The following is a 16,152-nucleotide window of genomic DNA, read 5'->3' as shown; positions in this document are numbered from 1 at the left end:
CTGAAAATCATCATCAACATGTTGTCTGATGTGGGTCAAACTGAACTTTGAATCATCAGAAAAAAAGTGGAGAGAAACTGAAATCCTGCTGTTCCTCAGTGAAACTGTGAGGTGCCAGGATTAGTGATACTGGGTGGGGGTCAAACCAGTACCTAAGATAATACCTGCACATCAGCCTTTTGAGTCAATGAATGGATATGTTTAAAGTGCCCTGCAAACTCAGCCTCATTTAATGCAGGTCCTTTGTTAAAGCCTGTAAATCCAGGAGTTAGGAAATCCTAAAAATCCTTCACATTCTCAGTGTGACAGCTTTATTTCAACAAAGGCAAATTTTCAGTATTTAGAATGAAAATCATTTTTTTATATAACATGATTGTAACATGCAGTCATTCTTGCATTATTAAACAAAAATAAGTAGATATTAATATAAAGTACAGTACAGGTGAATTGTTTGGTCCTTCTGAGTTCACGTGCCTGTTTGTTAATCTTTTCCAGAAGAGGTAGCTGAGATGAATGAACTTCACATCGTAGTAGAGTCTCCCTACAGGCAAAGTGTGACACACTACTAATGAGCAAAGTGTTAATTAAAATCTTATTACAATCACAAGATCATATCTTCAGTCATCTATTACTGACCAAATGTCCACGATAAACACTGACTCCTCTCACATATTTTTACTCCACGTCTGTTGGATCCCAAGTCACGTGTCTTCCATCGTGTAAGCTTCCCAAAGCAGCCATGTCTGACTCCTCCAGCTGGAACCCAAACACCTTCGTATGTGTGTGAAAGAGGAAAGGAAGAGGAGGAGAAGGAGGTAACAGGTGAAAAGAGATCAGGAATGGCTGTGGCATTAGAGATGATTCGAACTATGGCAGTGCAAAATGGCAGACTCTGTGGATGAGGACCTGCTCCCTATGCAGACATAAAAGGCTCATTTTAAGGTAATGAGAACATGACAATTCTTGTTTTCAGCTGATTATATACTAAAAAAACATATATTTCACTATATTGCATTTCTGCAAATATATCCCCCTAAAACCTACACACTAGACCTTTAATTTTGTGATAAGCTTTTACTGTGTTTCATACCTGCTTGATTGGTCAATCTTTCTTAATTTATTATTAAACACATTTTTATGATCAAGCAAATGACTGTCAAATGCATTTCCAACTCACCTGACAGTTTTCCTGAATCCTCTTCTTTGTGATTGATTTCGGTATTGTGACAACTCCATTCTAAGGAACAGAAGAGAAACCAAAGCATTATGGGTAAAAGAAATGTGCGTTAAAGCAGGAAATATCTGAAGAATGATGTGCCAACCTGAATGCTCCAGCGGATGCAGATCTGAGCAGGTGTGCGTCCGTGTTTTTCTGCTAACTGTAGAACGGTTGGGTTGCTGAGGGCTTGACCCTTAGCCAGAGGACTGTAGCCTTCAAACACAATTCCCTCCTGACGACAGTATTTTATCAGCTGACTGGGCTGCTGGAAAGGATGGTACTCCACCTGGTGGGTTATGTCATTTTAAAGATACATTATAGGCGAGGTACTGTGTGCAGACACTTTACTTGTATGCTCCAGCATTCATGTTTTTGAGGCTTCTCAGACAGAAATATGTCAGCTTCATGCATGTCTCAGCATTTTAGGACTTTTTAGAAACTGATTTAAGATAATGTAATACCAATTAAGATCTTATTTATAGATTAATTAATTTAATGCCTTTTAAGATTTTTTAAGTCTAACACTTCTGGAAAAAAAACTTACCTGGTTAACATGTGGCACAACACTGCAGTCTTCCTTTAACTCTTCCAGGTGGCGAACCAGGAAGTTGCTCACTCCAATAGCAGAGCACACCCCTGTAGTGACAAACAGAGAGAGCTCAATGGCATGTCCACTCTGTGACAGTATATATCATGATCATCATATCTTTGCAACATGATCTTTCATGTTGTGTACCTTCTTTATAGAGTTCCTCCAAATCTCTCCAGGTCTCCGCTCTCACCTCTCTGTTGGAGCAACCAGGTCGCAATGACTCTGGCCAGTGCATCAGATACAGATCTGTAAAAAACGGAGAGGTGATGAATTCACGCAAGACTACAAACTGCATACAATGTTGGGGATGCAGAATGCCAGAATAATGGAGAAGCAAAGATCAATCATATTAGAGAAAGTTTGTACATCTCTAGGTAGTACTGCATTGATAACACAGATATCTGTTTAACATGTCTTCATCAGTCACAACCCATACCGAAATATTCCACCCCCATCTGTGAACAGGAGTCCCGGCAAGCCTTCTTTGCAGCTTTGTATCCATAGTCCCCCGGCCACAGTTTATTGGTGACCCACAGATCACTTCGTGGTATCCCGCTTTCTCTTATCGCGTAACCCAGCTTCTCCTCACAGCCGTAGCGCTTTGCTGTGTCGATGTGGCGCATGCCACACTCAGTGAGTGCATACACAACGGCATCATGAGAGTATCCGCCATGATGGGATGTGCCTGGTGTAGAGAGAAAATACAGACAGTTAAAAAGCAATGTCACTTTAGATCTATTCAAAGGTGATGTGTGTGTCATTTGGACTGGATAATTGTGATAAGAAGACAATCAGGACCGAGAGGTTTGAACTACCAAAAGGCAGCATTGCAGATGTTCAGGACAGCTACATATACCTTAAGGTCCCGCAAGCAAATGGGAACAATGAGGAGGCCGCAAGGAAGTCAGTCACAGCCAAATACCCACACATAGCAAGGCAGGTCCTGAAAAGTCAGACACACAATGCATGGAGGGTTTCAACCCAAGTCCAGCACCCTGAGACAGACTGTACGCTAAGCAGAACAAGGGGGGCAGAGGACTGCTGAGCGTCAGAGCCACTGTCCAGGATGACACAACTAAGGTCCAGGAATACATCAGGAAGATGGCCCCAAAGATGAGCTGCTAAGTGAATATCTCATGGAAGAACAAGCCCCTGCACGGCAGGTACCACTGACAGATTGAAGAAGTAGCCGACATCAAGAAATCCTTGCAGTGGCTTGACTGACAGACAGAAGCACTAATCATGGCATTGCAGGAACAGGCACTAAGTACAAGATCAACAGAAGCAGGGGTCTACCACAGCAGACAGGACCCCAGGTGCAGGCTGTGAAAAGATGCTCCTGAGACAGTTCAGCTCATAATAGCAGGGTGTAAGATACAGGCAGTAACAGTGTTCATGGGACACCATAACCAAGTGGCTGGCATAGTGTAGAGGAACATCTGCACTGAGTATGGGCTGGAAGTCCCAAGGTCAGAATGGAGGACACCTCCAGAGGTGGATGAGATCCTGTGGGACTTCCAGATCCAGACAAACTGGTGACGGCTAACCAACTGGACATCGTGTTAATGGACAAACAACACAAGAAGGCAGTGCTGATAGATGAAACAATCCTGAGCGACAGCAACATCAAGAAGAAGGAACAAGAGAAGCTGGAAAAATACCAAGGGCTGAAAGAGGAGCAAGAAAAGATGTGGGACGTGAAGGCAACAGTGGTGCCAGTGGTAATCAAAGCACTGGGAGCTGTGACCCCCAAACTGGGAGAGTGGCTCCAGTGGATTCCAGGTAAACATCTGAAGTCTCTGTCCAGAAGAGTGCAGTCCTGGGAGCAGTTAAGATAAATAAGAAAGAAATGTAAGGACTGAGCTTTTAATATCAAACTGCCACAGCTGATTTAACATTTTTCAAATCACTTGCAAAATGTACAATATATTATTATAATCATATTATTCATGCTTTCCATCAGGGTTTTGTCCTCCACAATGACCCATTAGAAGAAATAATTTGATGTAATGACTAAATAAATAAATAAAAACAGTGACATATCATTCAGTGTTTGTGCACTTTTCATGAGACGCACCTAATCCCAATATTGGAATCTGCAGACCATTGGACAGTGGGACTGTAGGACAGCTCAGCTTCACCGGTGCAAAGGTCATGTTCCTCTTGAGCAGCCTGGATCACAAAAACGTGTTATCACGATCGTATAAGAAAATCTGTGTCCCTGCGTGTTATTGGAAAACAGCTGCACAGGCTTACCTTGCGAATAGCTGCCTAACGTTACTTTGTGATAACAATACATACCTGTTACAAATTATTCCGGTGCTGCAACACTAAGGACGCGTAGCTGGGGTTTCCCCGTGAACAATTACATCAGATTTTATGAAGTTTTACTGCTCAAGTTTTGTTTGTGCCTCTTCCCAACGGCGTTAGCATCTCGGGAGTGGGTGGAGATGTGCCTCCAACGGAAAACCACACGACGCGACAATGAAGCCTGTGGCTAACCAGTTAGCTTACCCCAACAAAGATGGCGTCTGTTTCCAAACGGTACGAAATATGTGCTAAAACCTGACGCACGACACCATATCGTAGAAAATGTGTACATAAAAGTTAAATTAACCGCATTTTCAAGTAGTTGCCAACTTGCAGGTTTTCTTACAATACAACCGTTTATTTATTTTTTTGAGCTGTAACCGTTAGTCAGGCTACGTAGCAGCTAATGTTACAGCTCTTTCATTTTAAGGCTCTTTGGTAACAGTCAACATGGCGACCACGTAAAGCAAACGGACTGTGAGCAGTGTCAACAAAATGAGGTGAGTTTTGACTTATAGACAGAAATACAACATTTTCTCTAATGCGTTTAATGCAGCTAAATAGCTCTATCATGTGGCCGTTGGTTAAACTCAAGGTGTGTAGCGTTATGCTGACCTACAGAAATAATACTTGCTTGAAATGTCTGGATGTTGAACATGAAGTGGTTTCATATACAATGAGGCATTTGTGTTCAGCTAATATCTAATTTGATGTGCTTACATGACAAATGCAGTATGTGCAGTGGCGTAGGCAGGGATCCTGGACCCAGAGAGGAAAATTACTCTGGGATTCACTTACAGAATTTAAACCTACTGATGTTTTTTTGGGGCTGTCTCCAGATATTGACCCCCTTTAATCAGCAACAGCTTTCACCTCAGTGTGGTAACACACACTAATCACTTTCTGATGGACCCCAGTGTGTCCAGTTAAAGTGTTGACACCAAAAGAAATCACAGTTATGTGTAAAGCCATGCTTCCCCGTTTCATAGCATGTGTCTAATCCACCCTAAGGGACTGTTCTTTACTTAACAGTGGAGGGGTGTGGCTGGGGTGTGACTTCATGCTTTATTTGTTTGTATTTATCACCAGTTATCACCAAAATAAACTCCCTTACAAATCGCTATATCATCACACAAGCTGTGCACTTAAGCAGAATATGGGTGCATATCAGCGACCTGTCCTAGCACACAAAACCAGCAAAACTTAAAAAGACTACACAAACCTACTGCATTTATAATTTATAATTATCTATTTGGTGCAATAATGTAACTGCTGCAATCAACTGTGCAATATTTTTTAGGATACGACTTCATCATGCAGATAGTTTCTTATGTTTACTCTTATTCTATTCTTTTTTATTCTACTGAGGTATATTGTACTTAAATTTCACACTTACAGCCTCAGCACTGTGACAATACATATTTTATTTTCAGTATCTTAAGTGTTAAACACTGTAGCATGATGCACATTCTAATTTTCATTTTCATTGCTTTATATTTACATATTTCTATTTCATACTCTCACTCTTACTTCTTATAGTTCTCTATTCTTTACATCAGAGCGACTGTAACGAATCACAATTTCCCTTTGGGGATCCACTTGGCATGGTCAACATTATTAGATTTTAAAAACCTTCCCTTTGATGTTTAAAAGTTAAATGTTTGAAGTTGAAAACAAAATCCTGGCATTGAAAAAAACCTTGGTTTTTCGCTGTTATCATGTATGCAGGTGTGCAGAACTTAATGTTTTGTACAGGATCTGGTTATGTCGTGCAAACAGTGTATTTTTGGCATGATGTCCCTTCCCCCTGCTTCATGAATTACGAACACTCCCTACGGAAATCTATTTTAAATATTGGTGTTCTGGGATATCCTAACTGGGAGGCACAAAACCTGGAGTATATCCTAATAGGATGTCCTGCCTCTGTGGTTCAGGGTCCCCAGATGTGGCATGGGCCTCAGGCGAGCCTATTTGGTGTGGCCAATCCTGCTGCTGCTCCTGGTTGGTGCAGCTTTGACAGCTCTGCTGCCCCCTGCTGACGACCAAAGAGATGTCGGTGTCCTGGGGGTGCTACGCAGGGCAGCATCACAAAAGGAGAATCTTGCACAGGTCCACCGTGACGACAACACAGAGGAGGAGCAGAGGTTCACTGTCATCATCCAGACTTACAACCGCACAGACATTTTGCTCAAACTCTTAAACCATTACCAGGGAGTGCCTCATCTTCAGCAGATTATCATAGTGTGGAACAACATTGGGGAGCAGACACCCCTGAAGTTGTGGAACTCTTTGGGGCCTCATCCGGTGCCTGTGGTCTTCAAGGAGCAGACGAGCAATCTAATGCGCAACAGACTGCAGCCATTCCCTGAGATTGATACTGATGGTGAGTATATCTGTCAGCTTGCATATTGTATATGCTTTGACTTAGTGCTTTTAAAAATGTATATTTAAACCTATGTGTTTTGTCTGTTTAAAAAAATGTGTATTGTATTTTGATTTGTGCTTTGATCCGTAGCTGTGCTGATGCTGGATGATGACACCCTGGTCAGCGTGCCTGACATCAGTTTTGCTTTCTCTGTCTGGAAGGTAATACAATGACAGTGATTAACATATTGTGTCTAAATTACATTCGGGTTTAACTTGATAATTGATTATGTCAATAAAAAAACATATCAGCATCATGTGGTACAGCACCATCCAAGACAGCATAAGTTGTTCTGTTCTGTTTTGCAGCAATTTCCAGATCAGATTGTCGGGTTCGTCCCAAGGAAACACGTTTCAACACCAGGAGGAGTGTACAGTTACGGCAGCTTTGAACTGCAGGATCCAGAAACAGCAGGAGGTGATAAGTAAGTTGAGCTTTGTCATAATTTTGTAAAGCTCCACATCAAATGTATCACACATGCTGCTTGTCTGTCTTGGTTTTACTTTGATGTGAAGGGCTGTTTTTTAATACTTCTATCTTGATCCGCTCACTGCAGATACTCCATGGTTTTAATTGGCGCTGCCTTCTTCCACCGCCGCTACCTGCAGCTCTTCCAGGACCAACCTCAAGCTGTGCACGCGCTGGTGGATGAAACACAGAATTGTGACGACATTGCTACAAACTTTGCTGTAGCACTATATTTAAGGAAACACTCCACAGGCAGCATTAACAAACCCTCTGGGGTCTTTGTCAAACCTGTGGACATGCGCAACCTGGAAAAGGACGCCAGCAGTGGGTACCAGGGTATGTGGCATCGTCCTGAACACCTCCTTCAGAGATCCTACTGTCTCAACAGGCTGACACAGATTTATGGTCTCATGCCGCTCTGCTTCTCCAACCTGATGGTCTCCCAGTTTGGCTTCCCCAGCTATGCTAACCACAAGAGTAGAGGCTGAGGTGCTGCCACAGTGCTGACTGTTTTGGACTGAAAGATGACAGACTCAAGTGACAGCCTGGTAAGTCTGTGTTTGATGGATAACACATCACTTGTGTGAGCTCAGGATTAGATTGACGCTAAAGCTCAATTTCACAGACACATTTTTTTGTTTGCTTTAAGTTTACTTGCTCAGTGGTTTCCTCTTTTCATCTCTGTTTTTCAGTTTCACCGTGGCATCTGCACGACTATCATGGACTTTTCTGGACAATCAGACTGCTCTACACAAGGCCCAGTTTCATGAAACGTCCATATTTGATAAGGTAATCTGTGTTTGTGACCAAAGCTGCCTTTCTGTCAGTATGAACTCTCAGTGGATTGTAGTGCCGTTGTTTTATAGCCAGCAGGCGTCAGTCTTTGACGAGCTTTGACATTTTGCCTTGTTTGTAACTGTGATGTTGTGCCTCTTAAATTTTGGTTATACTACATTTATGGTTGTGTATAGAACGTGTCATTTCTCTGGTGGGCTTGTGTACAGTACCTACAACCTTAAAATAACTGTTGGAAGTTGGCCAAAAAAGGAGTCCCCACCAAAGTGCAAATAAAGCAGAATTATTGCAGGTATTATTACATTCTAACATAAGCTTTATGTGCAGTACTATGCATGCGCAGACAATCTTTTTTTATTTAACAATGTGTGTACAGGTGTCAAGCTTGTAAGACTGTATCATGTGATTCAGTTAAATAAAGCCAACACCTTTTCTCTGAACATAATCTGTGGATGAATTCATAATTACGTTATCTGCTAAAGACGTATTTCACTGCTGGAAACATGGCCTTTTCATAAAACTGGGCTACTATGCTGTAGGAAGAAGAAGATGCTGTTGAAATCGGTGCTATATAACCAGAGAAAACAGAGAACATGGGCTGTGGTGTTCGTTTTTGCTCAAGAGGTAGCAACTACCACTACCAGAATGCACTGCGCTGTACCAGACCAATAAACACTCCAGCTGGTGGGTGACATAATTCGAGTTGCTGTCTTTCTATCTTTCTATTAGGAATTTTTGATCCCTTGAGGGGTTACATTTGTGTAACTTTCCTGGAGCTAAGAAAAGCAATTTTAAAAATCCATGATGTCACAATGAAGAGTCAATGAGCCAAGCAGCAACTTGCAGGCAGAAACACAACTGCACATCGTCAGTGGGCCGCATGTTGGTATGAGTAATCGCCATCATGGGATCTGGTATCTAGGTGTTATAATACATCTGGGTTGATCAGGACTGTTTCCACAAAGTATGGCCCTCAGAGCAGGCGCACTAAAGCAGTGGTTCCCAACTGGTCCAGCCACAGGGTCCAGATTGCTCCTTAGTCATTAGTTCAAGGTCCACATAGTTTAATACATTCAGTGTCATACTTGCATTTGGCCATGTTGTTGAGCTAGTTTGCTGTCTCTGTTAAATAGTCACTCACTCTACAGTAGGAAATGGCACTTCAAAATAAAACAACTGTGCTGGAAATTCACTGTACATCAAAATAAAGTGTGTTCTTTTTTACAAACTTGACACATTCACAAGTGACTTACAAACCATTCAGAATGAACCCATGACCCACCAGTTGAGAACCACTGCACTAGAGACTCAATTGTGCGGCGCTTCTAGACTGATCATATTCTGATAGCGAAATGAGTCATTGCACCCAGGCTGTGAGCCTTGGGCCACAGGGCATCACATGATGGCTGTAATTCCACTGTTTGGCCACAACAAACATTGCCTTCGACACCTGACACACTTCCTGGTTTTGCTGGCGTTCAGAAACGACAAAGTACAATCTAGTTTGAGCAACAGCCCAAGAGCCAGTTAATTTCTGCTGGATGACTCATTTCACTGGCAAGTTACTGGTGAGATCTGGGCTCTGACAAGATGGAGGGAAGTTTGACGTGACTTGTAATAGTCACATTGTTATGATACAAAGCATGTTGAAAATCTTCAAAGTCTCCCTTTAATAAGAGTTAAGTCCAGAAACAGGTGAAGAGATGTGCAGATCCTGAGATATACTGATTGACTGAAGAATCAAATGATGGTGCCAAATCCATGAGCAGGTGGTGCAAGTGCCGTCTTTAGTTTTCAGAGCTTCCCAGCAGAGTTATAGACACACTGATGCTTCTTCTATCTGACATAAACAGTGTCACCAGTGTGTAGAAAAAGGTTGACGAAACTCATGAGGTAAGTTCTTGTTTCAATATGGACATATCCATCTCTCACTGAACAAAAATATAAATGCATAAATAATTGATTGTTAAAACTCCAGTTTTAATAGCAACAAAAGTCGATCCCACAGTTACATAAAGTTCAGCAATATATCCAATCTCTGCCCAGTCTTCCACAGTTGCTTTCAATAATATGAACAGGAATAAGCCAACATGACGGCTGAAGACGAAACATCTTAAGATTAATAAGAGGTAGGAGAGCGATATTTCATTGTGTAGCTTGTGGGAGTTACTTGTAGGGCAGCAGATCTCATCAGTCTTCACAGTAAACATCTGGATCACAACACCAGGTGTGAGGTCTGACTGGTTTTTCAAAATTCAGGTCTGCATACCATTAAATTAACTTATGCTCAATACCAACCCTGAATGAAAAACTATATTTATTAATAAACAATAAAAACCCGCCCCACTCGTCCTTGCATATTCTGGGGTAACTTTGGACTCCAATTCTTTCAAGAGTGGTCTGAGAGACTTTAATGTGTCTTAATGAGTCTTAATGTGGTCCAGGTCCACCATTGCCACCACTGACCCCAGGGCCACCTCCTGGCTTGGATCCACCTGGTCCACCTGGTCCACCTGGCGAACGCATGTCATGCCACATCTTCACAAGAGGCTCCCTCTTCCTCCATATCAGTTTGTGACCATATGCTACATACCATCTGTAGGACAAGATACACAGAGATGGTTAAAGTGTACTGACTGCAGGACAGGATGATGCCAAACCACAAAATAATCCACTACATCATTCTTTAAAAGATTTACACCACTATGAGTAGCATGAGCTGAAGTTCCAGCTACAATAATAAGTGTAAAATCATCCAATAGTCTTATTACAGTGAATAGTTTTTGTTACAATGATTGTTTCATCACTGTGAGCGTCTTCATCAGCTGTTATGACCTGATTCTACTCTTGGTTCATGTGGTGACCACTGAGCCATTAACTGTGCATCTGCTGATGAAGACAGTAAGATGTGTTTGAAAGATTCTGAAAAAGCCAGTAGTGGACTCTGTGTTAATATTATTTTGTCAAACTAAAAGCACACTACTGAGAAAAAAAATCTAACCGCAAAGTTCACCTTGTAGCAGTTCTGGACCTTTTGATCGAATTTCAAGACCAACAGGAGTTTCCAAAAGTTGTAATTAATTTTAGATCTTCAAATTTCCTTTCTTTCTGAGCAATTAAAAGACTTCAAACCTCAGCTTTTAACTCCACCTGCTGATGAAGATCATGTGATCGAAAGCTCCAGAACAGCTAATAAATGAACCTTGTGATGAGATTGTTTTCTCACCTGCTTGGGAAACACATTTTCACCATTCTCTGACATTTTATAGACGCAACAACTAATCCATTAATCAAGAAAATAGTCAATAAATTATTTGATATTACAAATAATTGTTACTTGCAGCCCTACTCTGAACCTCAGCTGCAAGGAGACTGAACTTTTTCACAGCATTTCTTACAATTTGGGCCAATTGCCAAACTTTCTACCCCATTAACTGCATCTGATTAGAGGTGTAAGAAAATATCAATACACTTGAGTATCCCGGTTTATGTTTTGTGATACTGTATCTTTTCTAAAAGACACTGCTTTGATTTTTCATTGTTTACAATTTCTTTTTTTTTTTTACTGATATAGGTAAATGTAACTTCCTTCAAAAAGTAGTGCTGTGATGTTAGATGTTACACGGACTGTGATAAATCCAAATGCAGATTCCACAGTTCTGACTGCATATTAAGTCAACTGTTAATGCATATAGTGGTGTGTTGTCTATACTATGACATTTTTCCTAAAGTTAAATTTATTTATTTTTTAAAATCGCAATATATCACCTTGCCTACAGTGTGGTAATATACTGCATCATCACCCCTGTATTGTGAGAAGTATAACATCACCAGATGTTTGCCAATACACAGCCCTACATCTGATGTATTTTGAGGATAAAAGTAAGACTTGAGAACATTTTTCTCCAATTTAACCCTTTAAAACCTGGAGTGACATCAGTTTTCTTGTGCTGCATTCAGACGCCTTTCACAAGCATTTAAACCTTTGAAACATGAGCGAACTGACTTGAATTCTTTTGAGAGAATGCTGAAAGGCAATGAGCAACTTGGCAAGGAATGTCCTGGAAATTGCAAAAAAAACAACAACAACAACAACAACAACAACAACAAAAAAAACAGTAAAACATGACAAAAAAAATAACCTGAGAGAGAGAAAATAAAGAGGGGGGAAATTCTTGGAAAATTAAAAATAAAAATAGGAAAAAAAAAATCCCCCCCAAAATGTATTTATAACTGTTATAATTGTAGTTTTAAAATTCATTACGGAAAATAATTTATTACAAAGATCATTTGTTATTTCTTGTTAAGTTGATCATTGCCTTTGTCTTGCGTTCTTTAAAGGAATCAGGTCAATTTGCTCAGCTCTTAAAGGGTTAAAACACTTGTATGTGTGTATTATTGGCTGTCGCCCATCATTTATACATTATCCATAGAGTTTCTGCATCTTCGTTGTTTACGAAAGCCATAAATACACTCAATTATTCTTTTTAATTTAAAGGAACATTGGCCACTCACACTCCAAAGAGAGCTCCTCCAAGGTGAGCCGCGTGGTCAAACAGCCGCCATCCCAGTATGAGTCCTGCTGTATCTACGGCAACGAGCGCTTTCAGAGCCTAAAGGCAGACCAATGACAGGAACCTGACGTTCCACACAATGTGCTGCACTAAACACTAAACCAACAACAACTTTCTCACTACCATGCATTCAGACATGCATACTTACACATTCACTCAAACACTTTGTCGGTTTCGCTCATGCACAGATTTACATCTCTTTCCTGCAGCGAAAACACAACACGGCAATGTCATAACCTGTGACATGTATTAATTACCAAACTATTTAATTCACCTTACACTTTAGAGGTGTGTTTCTACATAACAAGGCAGGAAGTGCACACAAACACACACACACCCTGATGTATATACTGTGCATCACTTACAGTTCCTGCTGTGAAGGTGATCATGGGGAGGAAGATTATGCCAAGTTTGGCCTCTGGCACCTTCGCACAGACTGCGGCCAGCACCGCCATGACGGCACCTGACTGTGGATCAAACACAGGACAGGTGGAAACATTAGGACTACTGCACTCCTGTCATTAAGCTGTATGAAGACTGTAGCAAATAACTTACCGCTCCTAATGATGGATGAAGTCGCCCAGTGGCAGTTTTACACATGTAGCTGACCATAGTGGAAATCACACCTGAAAATACACATAAGGACTGAGATATCACTCTTAAACTTAGTCACTGAAAGCTGAACCTAATCAGATTCTTTGACTCACCAGCAGACAGATAGACTGCAAGAAACTGCTCCCTCCCCAAGAGAGAGACGATTCCTGACGAGAATGTCCACAGGACATACATGTTCGCCACCATGTGGATAATGGAGTAGTGGCTGAAGGAGGACAGAACCATGGGAAGGCACCGTGTTTCTGGTGGGGGACAGAAAATTGGAGAACTTGACCATATGTCGAGTGGATCCAGCTGCAAATTTGCACATGGAAGAAAATCATTGGGTCTCATTCATGAAATTATTATTTATTTAAAGAACATGCACACTCACTGGAGGCTGGGTTGGATGTGAAGTACTTAATCATGCTTCTCTGCATTGAGGGGATCCGCCAGCAGCACAGGACGACAGCATTCACTGCGATGATGCCTGGAAAACAGTAATAAGGAAGTGTGTGAAGCCATCTGAAGAAACACAGCGACAAAATGAGCGTGGGTCTGCAGAATAAGTTACCGGTGACAGTCCTTTGTCCCTCTGTGAGGCTGCTCCAGAAGTCATCCACCGTGGACATGAGGAGGATGACCTGTCGCTGGAAGCTTGACAGCTGGTTCCACCAGTCATGCCAGTACGCCATGTCTTTAGACCCCTGGGAACATATGAATGGTTCACTGAATCACTGTAACAATGGTTTTATGTTGACAGCAAGGGAGGAGACAGCCAGCTGTAAAACCTCACCTGTAACAGCTTTTCCGACTCCTCTTCATCTCTTGCAGTCTGAACTCGTGACTTCAGGCTCTCATATTGCAGAATGGCTGCGGCGCCAAAGGAGCAGCCTGTAAACTGACATGGAGTCAGACAACAACCAACGGCACCATACTGTCCCAATCCTCAGCGCTGCATGCATTGTTCTCATTGTAGCAGATAAATTAAAGGGACCTACCCCCACTGTGAACATCAGCGGTTTGAAAAGTGTTGGCCTGGGGGCTTTGGGAGGAGGTCGATGTGGGGGTGGAGGTGGGGGACCTGGTGTGCCAGCCTCAGAGGGTGAGGCTTTTGTTTCTTGGGTGACATTTCCTTTCTTTGTGTCTGACCTTTTGGCTTCCCGACGGAAACCGCACCTCTGTTGGTTGTGGGGGTTGAGTCTGCCAAAAAATGAGTAGACACAGTATTAAAACCTAATTTACAGATAGCTTATAGAATAACACGGACACCTGTGTGATATGAGGCAAAGCAATACAACAGTCCTGTAGTGAAAAGGCTTAGAATGTATGATTTAACTCTTTGTAGGGCTGAAACTAAATATTATTTTCATTATTACACCCAGACCAGGGTTTGTTGGCACACTTTTCACTCTGCCGTATTTCCAGCTCACAATTTATGTTAGAGCGTTATAACCAGCAGCAAATAAAAACTTAAGATCTCAGCTATAAATAAATGTGTTTTAATGTACACAAATGTTTTCAAACAGTAGATTATTTGTGATTACAGTCATGTTGTGCATTGTGCCAATCAGCCCCAACACAGGGAGGGTTGGCACAATGTTAAAATGCTGTAGTTACAACAAAATGAAGCAACCAAGAGAAAAAATGTGAACATTTAATTCAAACAAGAGCCAGACAACATGAATTTAATTGAACATCTGCCCTTTTTATCTATTTATCATTAAAGATGCCGAATTACTTTCATCCATCGACCTTTCATAACAATTATATAAAAAATTAAGAATAAATAGATTGTTTTGTGTGTTAATCTCATAAAATACAGTTACAACTTTTACTTTTACAGCTGGTCTGCACATGTGCCAAACAGCTCCGCTCACATTTGACCCAACTTATTCATGAAACTGTTTTAGTCAGCGACAATAACTCATCACAGACTTTCAAATCTTATATCAAAATATAGCTGATGACTATGACTTTTAACTAGAACCTACACTTTTCCAGTATCACTATCTTAGTATTTATAATAGGATATCTTTAGTCGACAGACCACTTTTTTGCTTTCAGTACTATTAAACTGAAATGTCACCCTCACCAATTAAGTTGTGACTTACATATGTTTAAACGTAACCTAGTAGATAAGTGCAGGTGAATAAAGCAAACATTTTAAGTTACATTTTTTGTGTCTGTGACCTTCATAAGACCACAAAATAGCTGTTACCTACAGGCTATGCTGATGTCTTCAAATGCCTGTTTTGTCTAACTTAAAGTCTAAAACTCAAACGTATGTAGTTTATAATCACATAAGACAAAGAAAAGAATCAATACTTCTTAAATAAGAAGCTGAAATCTGTTAATATTAGGCATTTTTTGCAATTAAAAATGGCACCATTAACCAATTGCTCATCAAAATAGTATTTGTATTATTATTATTATTGTATAATGTTACTGTTAAAGGAAATTAGGAGCCATGCCCTCACCTTACACTGACTATTCCTACTGGTCAAAATGCATTAGGTGTTACAATTAAAGGGTAAACATTAGGCAGTAGGAAAAGCAGGATATTAATTTTTCTGCATGAACAGTTTCAGCTTATTAAACACCATCACAAACAGATAACACAGTGCTGGTCTGTGTAGTTTCACTGTAACCAAACTAAATCCACAGTTATCTCCAGCCCCGTCGGTCTGTGTACAATGACAGTGGGAACAGTTAGGTAATCTGCTGCTCGCGACTCAAACGCACCACACACACATACACCACACACACACTCCTGCCAGCGTCATTTTATTTAAACAAACCCTGCGACCCGAGCAGCTTCAGCTCGACTCACCTGCAGCTCCGTAAAGTAGTGTTTGTACATCTGGTGAACTCTGTTTTGGCCCATTTCGTTACACATCCCCTCCACGCCATGTTTGTGATGACCTCCTGCCTGAAGCCCCTCCCACTGAGAGCTAATGCTGCGTTCACGGACTCGCCTAAAAGCTCCGACTTCTGACTACCACTCTGGCGCTCTTTGTGTAACAAACAGGGAGGTCGTTTATATTTTATTATGTGCAAATAAAAAATATGTTGTTATCAGTGTATTTGGTTGGTGCAGCTACATTGCCATCAGTGCTGGGAAGGTCTCTTTTGAAATGTGTTTGGCTTCAGATCACTAGTTACCATGTTAAAA

The 16,152-nt window shown here is 41.2% G+C and overlaps 3 protein-coding genes across 7 annotated transcripts; 1 reads left to right on the top strand and 2 right to left on the bottom strand.

Annotated features, from left to right (window-relative positions):
• Positions 1-120: 120 nt before the first annotated feature.
• zgc:110366 (uncharacterized protein LOC550476 homolog) lies at positions 121-4,252 on the bottom strand. 3 transcript variants are annotated; one of them, XM_049598039.1, is made up of 9 exons: positions 4,113-4,252; positions 3,889-3,983; positions 2,248-2,496; positions 1,956-2,057; positions 1,764-1,855; positions 1,323-1,505; positions 1,178-1,237; positions 637-771; positions 121-541 (listed from the first exon to the last, which is right to left on the bottom strand). In XM_049598039.1, the coding sequence occupies exons 2-8, from the start codon at positions 3,965-3,967 to the stop codon at positions 676-678; spliced, it is 861 nt and encodes a 286-aa protein (XP_049453996.1). In that variant the 5' UTR covers positions 3,968-3,983; positions 4,113-4,252; the 3' UTR covers positions 121-541; positions 637-675. The 3 variants fall into 3 exon arrangements, with proteins under 3 accessions (XP_049453996.1, XP_049453995.1, XP_049453997.1); XM_049598038.1 differs by having other exon boundaries at positions 122-771; XM_049598040.1 differs by lacking the exon at positions 4,113-4,252 and having other exon boundaries at positions 123-771; positions 2,248-3,630; positions 3,889-3,946.
• extl2 (exostosin-like glycosyltransferase 2) lies at positions 4,248-8,489 on the top strand. Of its 2 annotated transcripts, XM_049598036.1 has the most exons (7): positions 4,248-4,355; positions 4,552-4,621; positions 6,056-6,504; positions 6,637-6,707; positions 6,855-6,970; positions 7,103-7,562; positions 7,707-8,489. In XM_049598036.1, exons 2-6 carry the CDS (start codon positions 4,617-4,619, stop codon positions 7,500-7,502), a joined length of 1,041 nt encoding a protein of 346 aa, XP_049453993.1. In that variant the 5' UTR covers positions 4,248-4,355; positions 4,552-4,616; the 3' UTR covers positions 7,503-7,562; positions 7,707-8,489. The 2 variants fall into 2 exon arrangements, with proteins under 2 accessions (XP_049453993.1, XP_049453992.1); XM_049598035.1 differs by lacking the exon at positions 4,248-4,355 and having other exon boundaries at positions 4,506-4,621.
• A 240-nt stretch (positions 8,490-8,729) lies between these two features.
• Positions 8,730-15,916, bottom strand: parla (presenilin associated, rhomboid-like a). Of its 2 annotated transcripts, XR_007451050.1 has the most exons (11): positions 15,811-15,916; positions 13,979-14,180; positions 13,774-13,878; positions 13,552-13,684; positions 13,372-13,467; positions 13,091-13,240; positions 12,939-13,009; positions 12,749-12,850; positions 12,532-12,586; positions 12,325-12,422; positions 10,376-10,405 (listed from the first exon to the last, which is right to left on the bottom strand). XR_007451050.1 is itself a non-coding variant. In XM_049598032.1 (10 exons), exons 1-10 carry the CDS (start codon positions 15,888-15,890, stop codon positions 10,240-10,242), a joined length of 1,203 nt encoding a protein of 400 aa, XP_049453989.1. In that variant the 5' UTR covers positions 15,891-15,916; the 3' UTR covers positions 8,730-10,239. The 2 variants fall into 2 exon arrangements, 1 of the variants encoding a protein (XP_049453989.1); XM_049598032.1 differs by lacking the exon at positions 12,532-12,586 and having other exon boundaries at positions 8,730-10,405.
• Between the last annotated feature and the right edge of the window lie 236 nt (positions 15,917-16,152).

The sequence above is a fragment of the Epinephelus fuscoguttatus genome, linkage group LG15, assembly GCF_011397635.1.
Source record: "Epinephelus fuscoguttatus linkage group LG15, E.fuscoguttatus.final_Chr_v1".
NCBI lineage: Eukaryota > Metazoa > Chordata > Actinopteri > Perciformes > Serranidae > Epinephelus > Epinephelus fuscoguttatus.
Note: the sequence above shows the minus strand (reverse complement) of the source record. Positions and strands in the feature narration are given on the sequence as shown.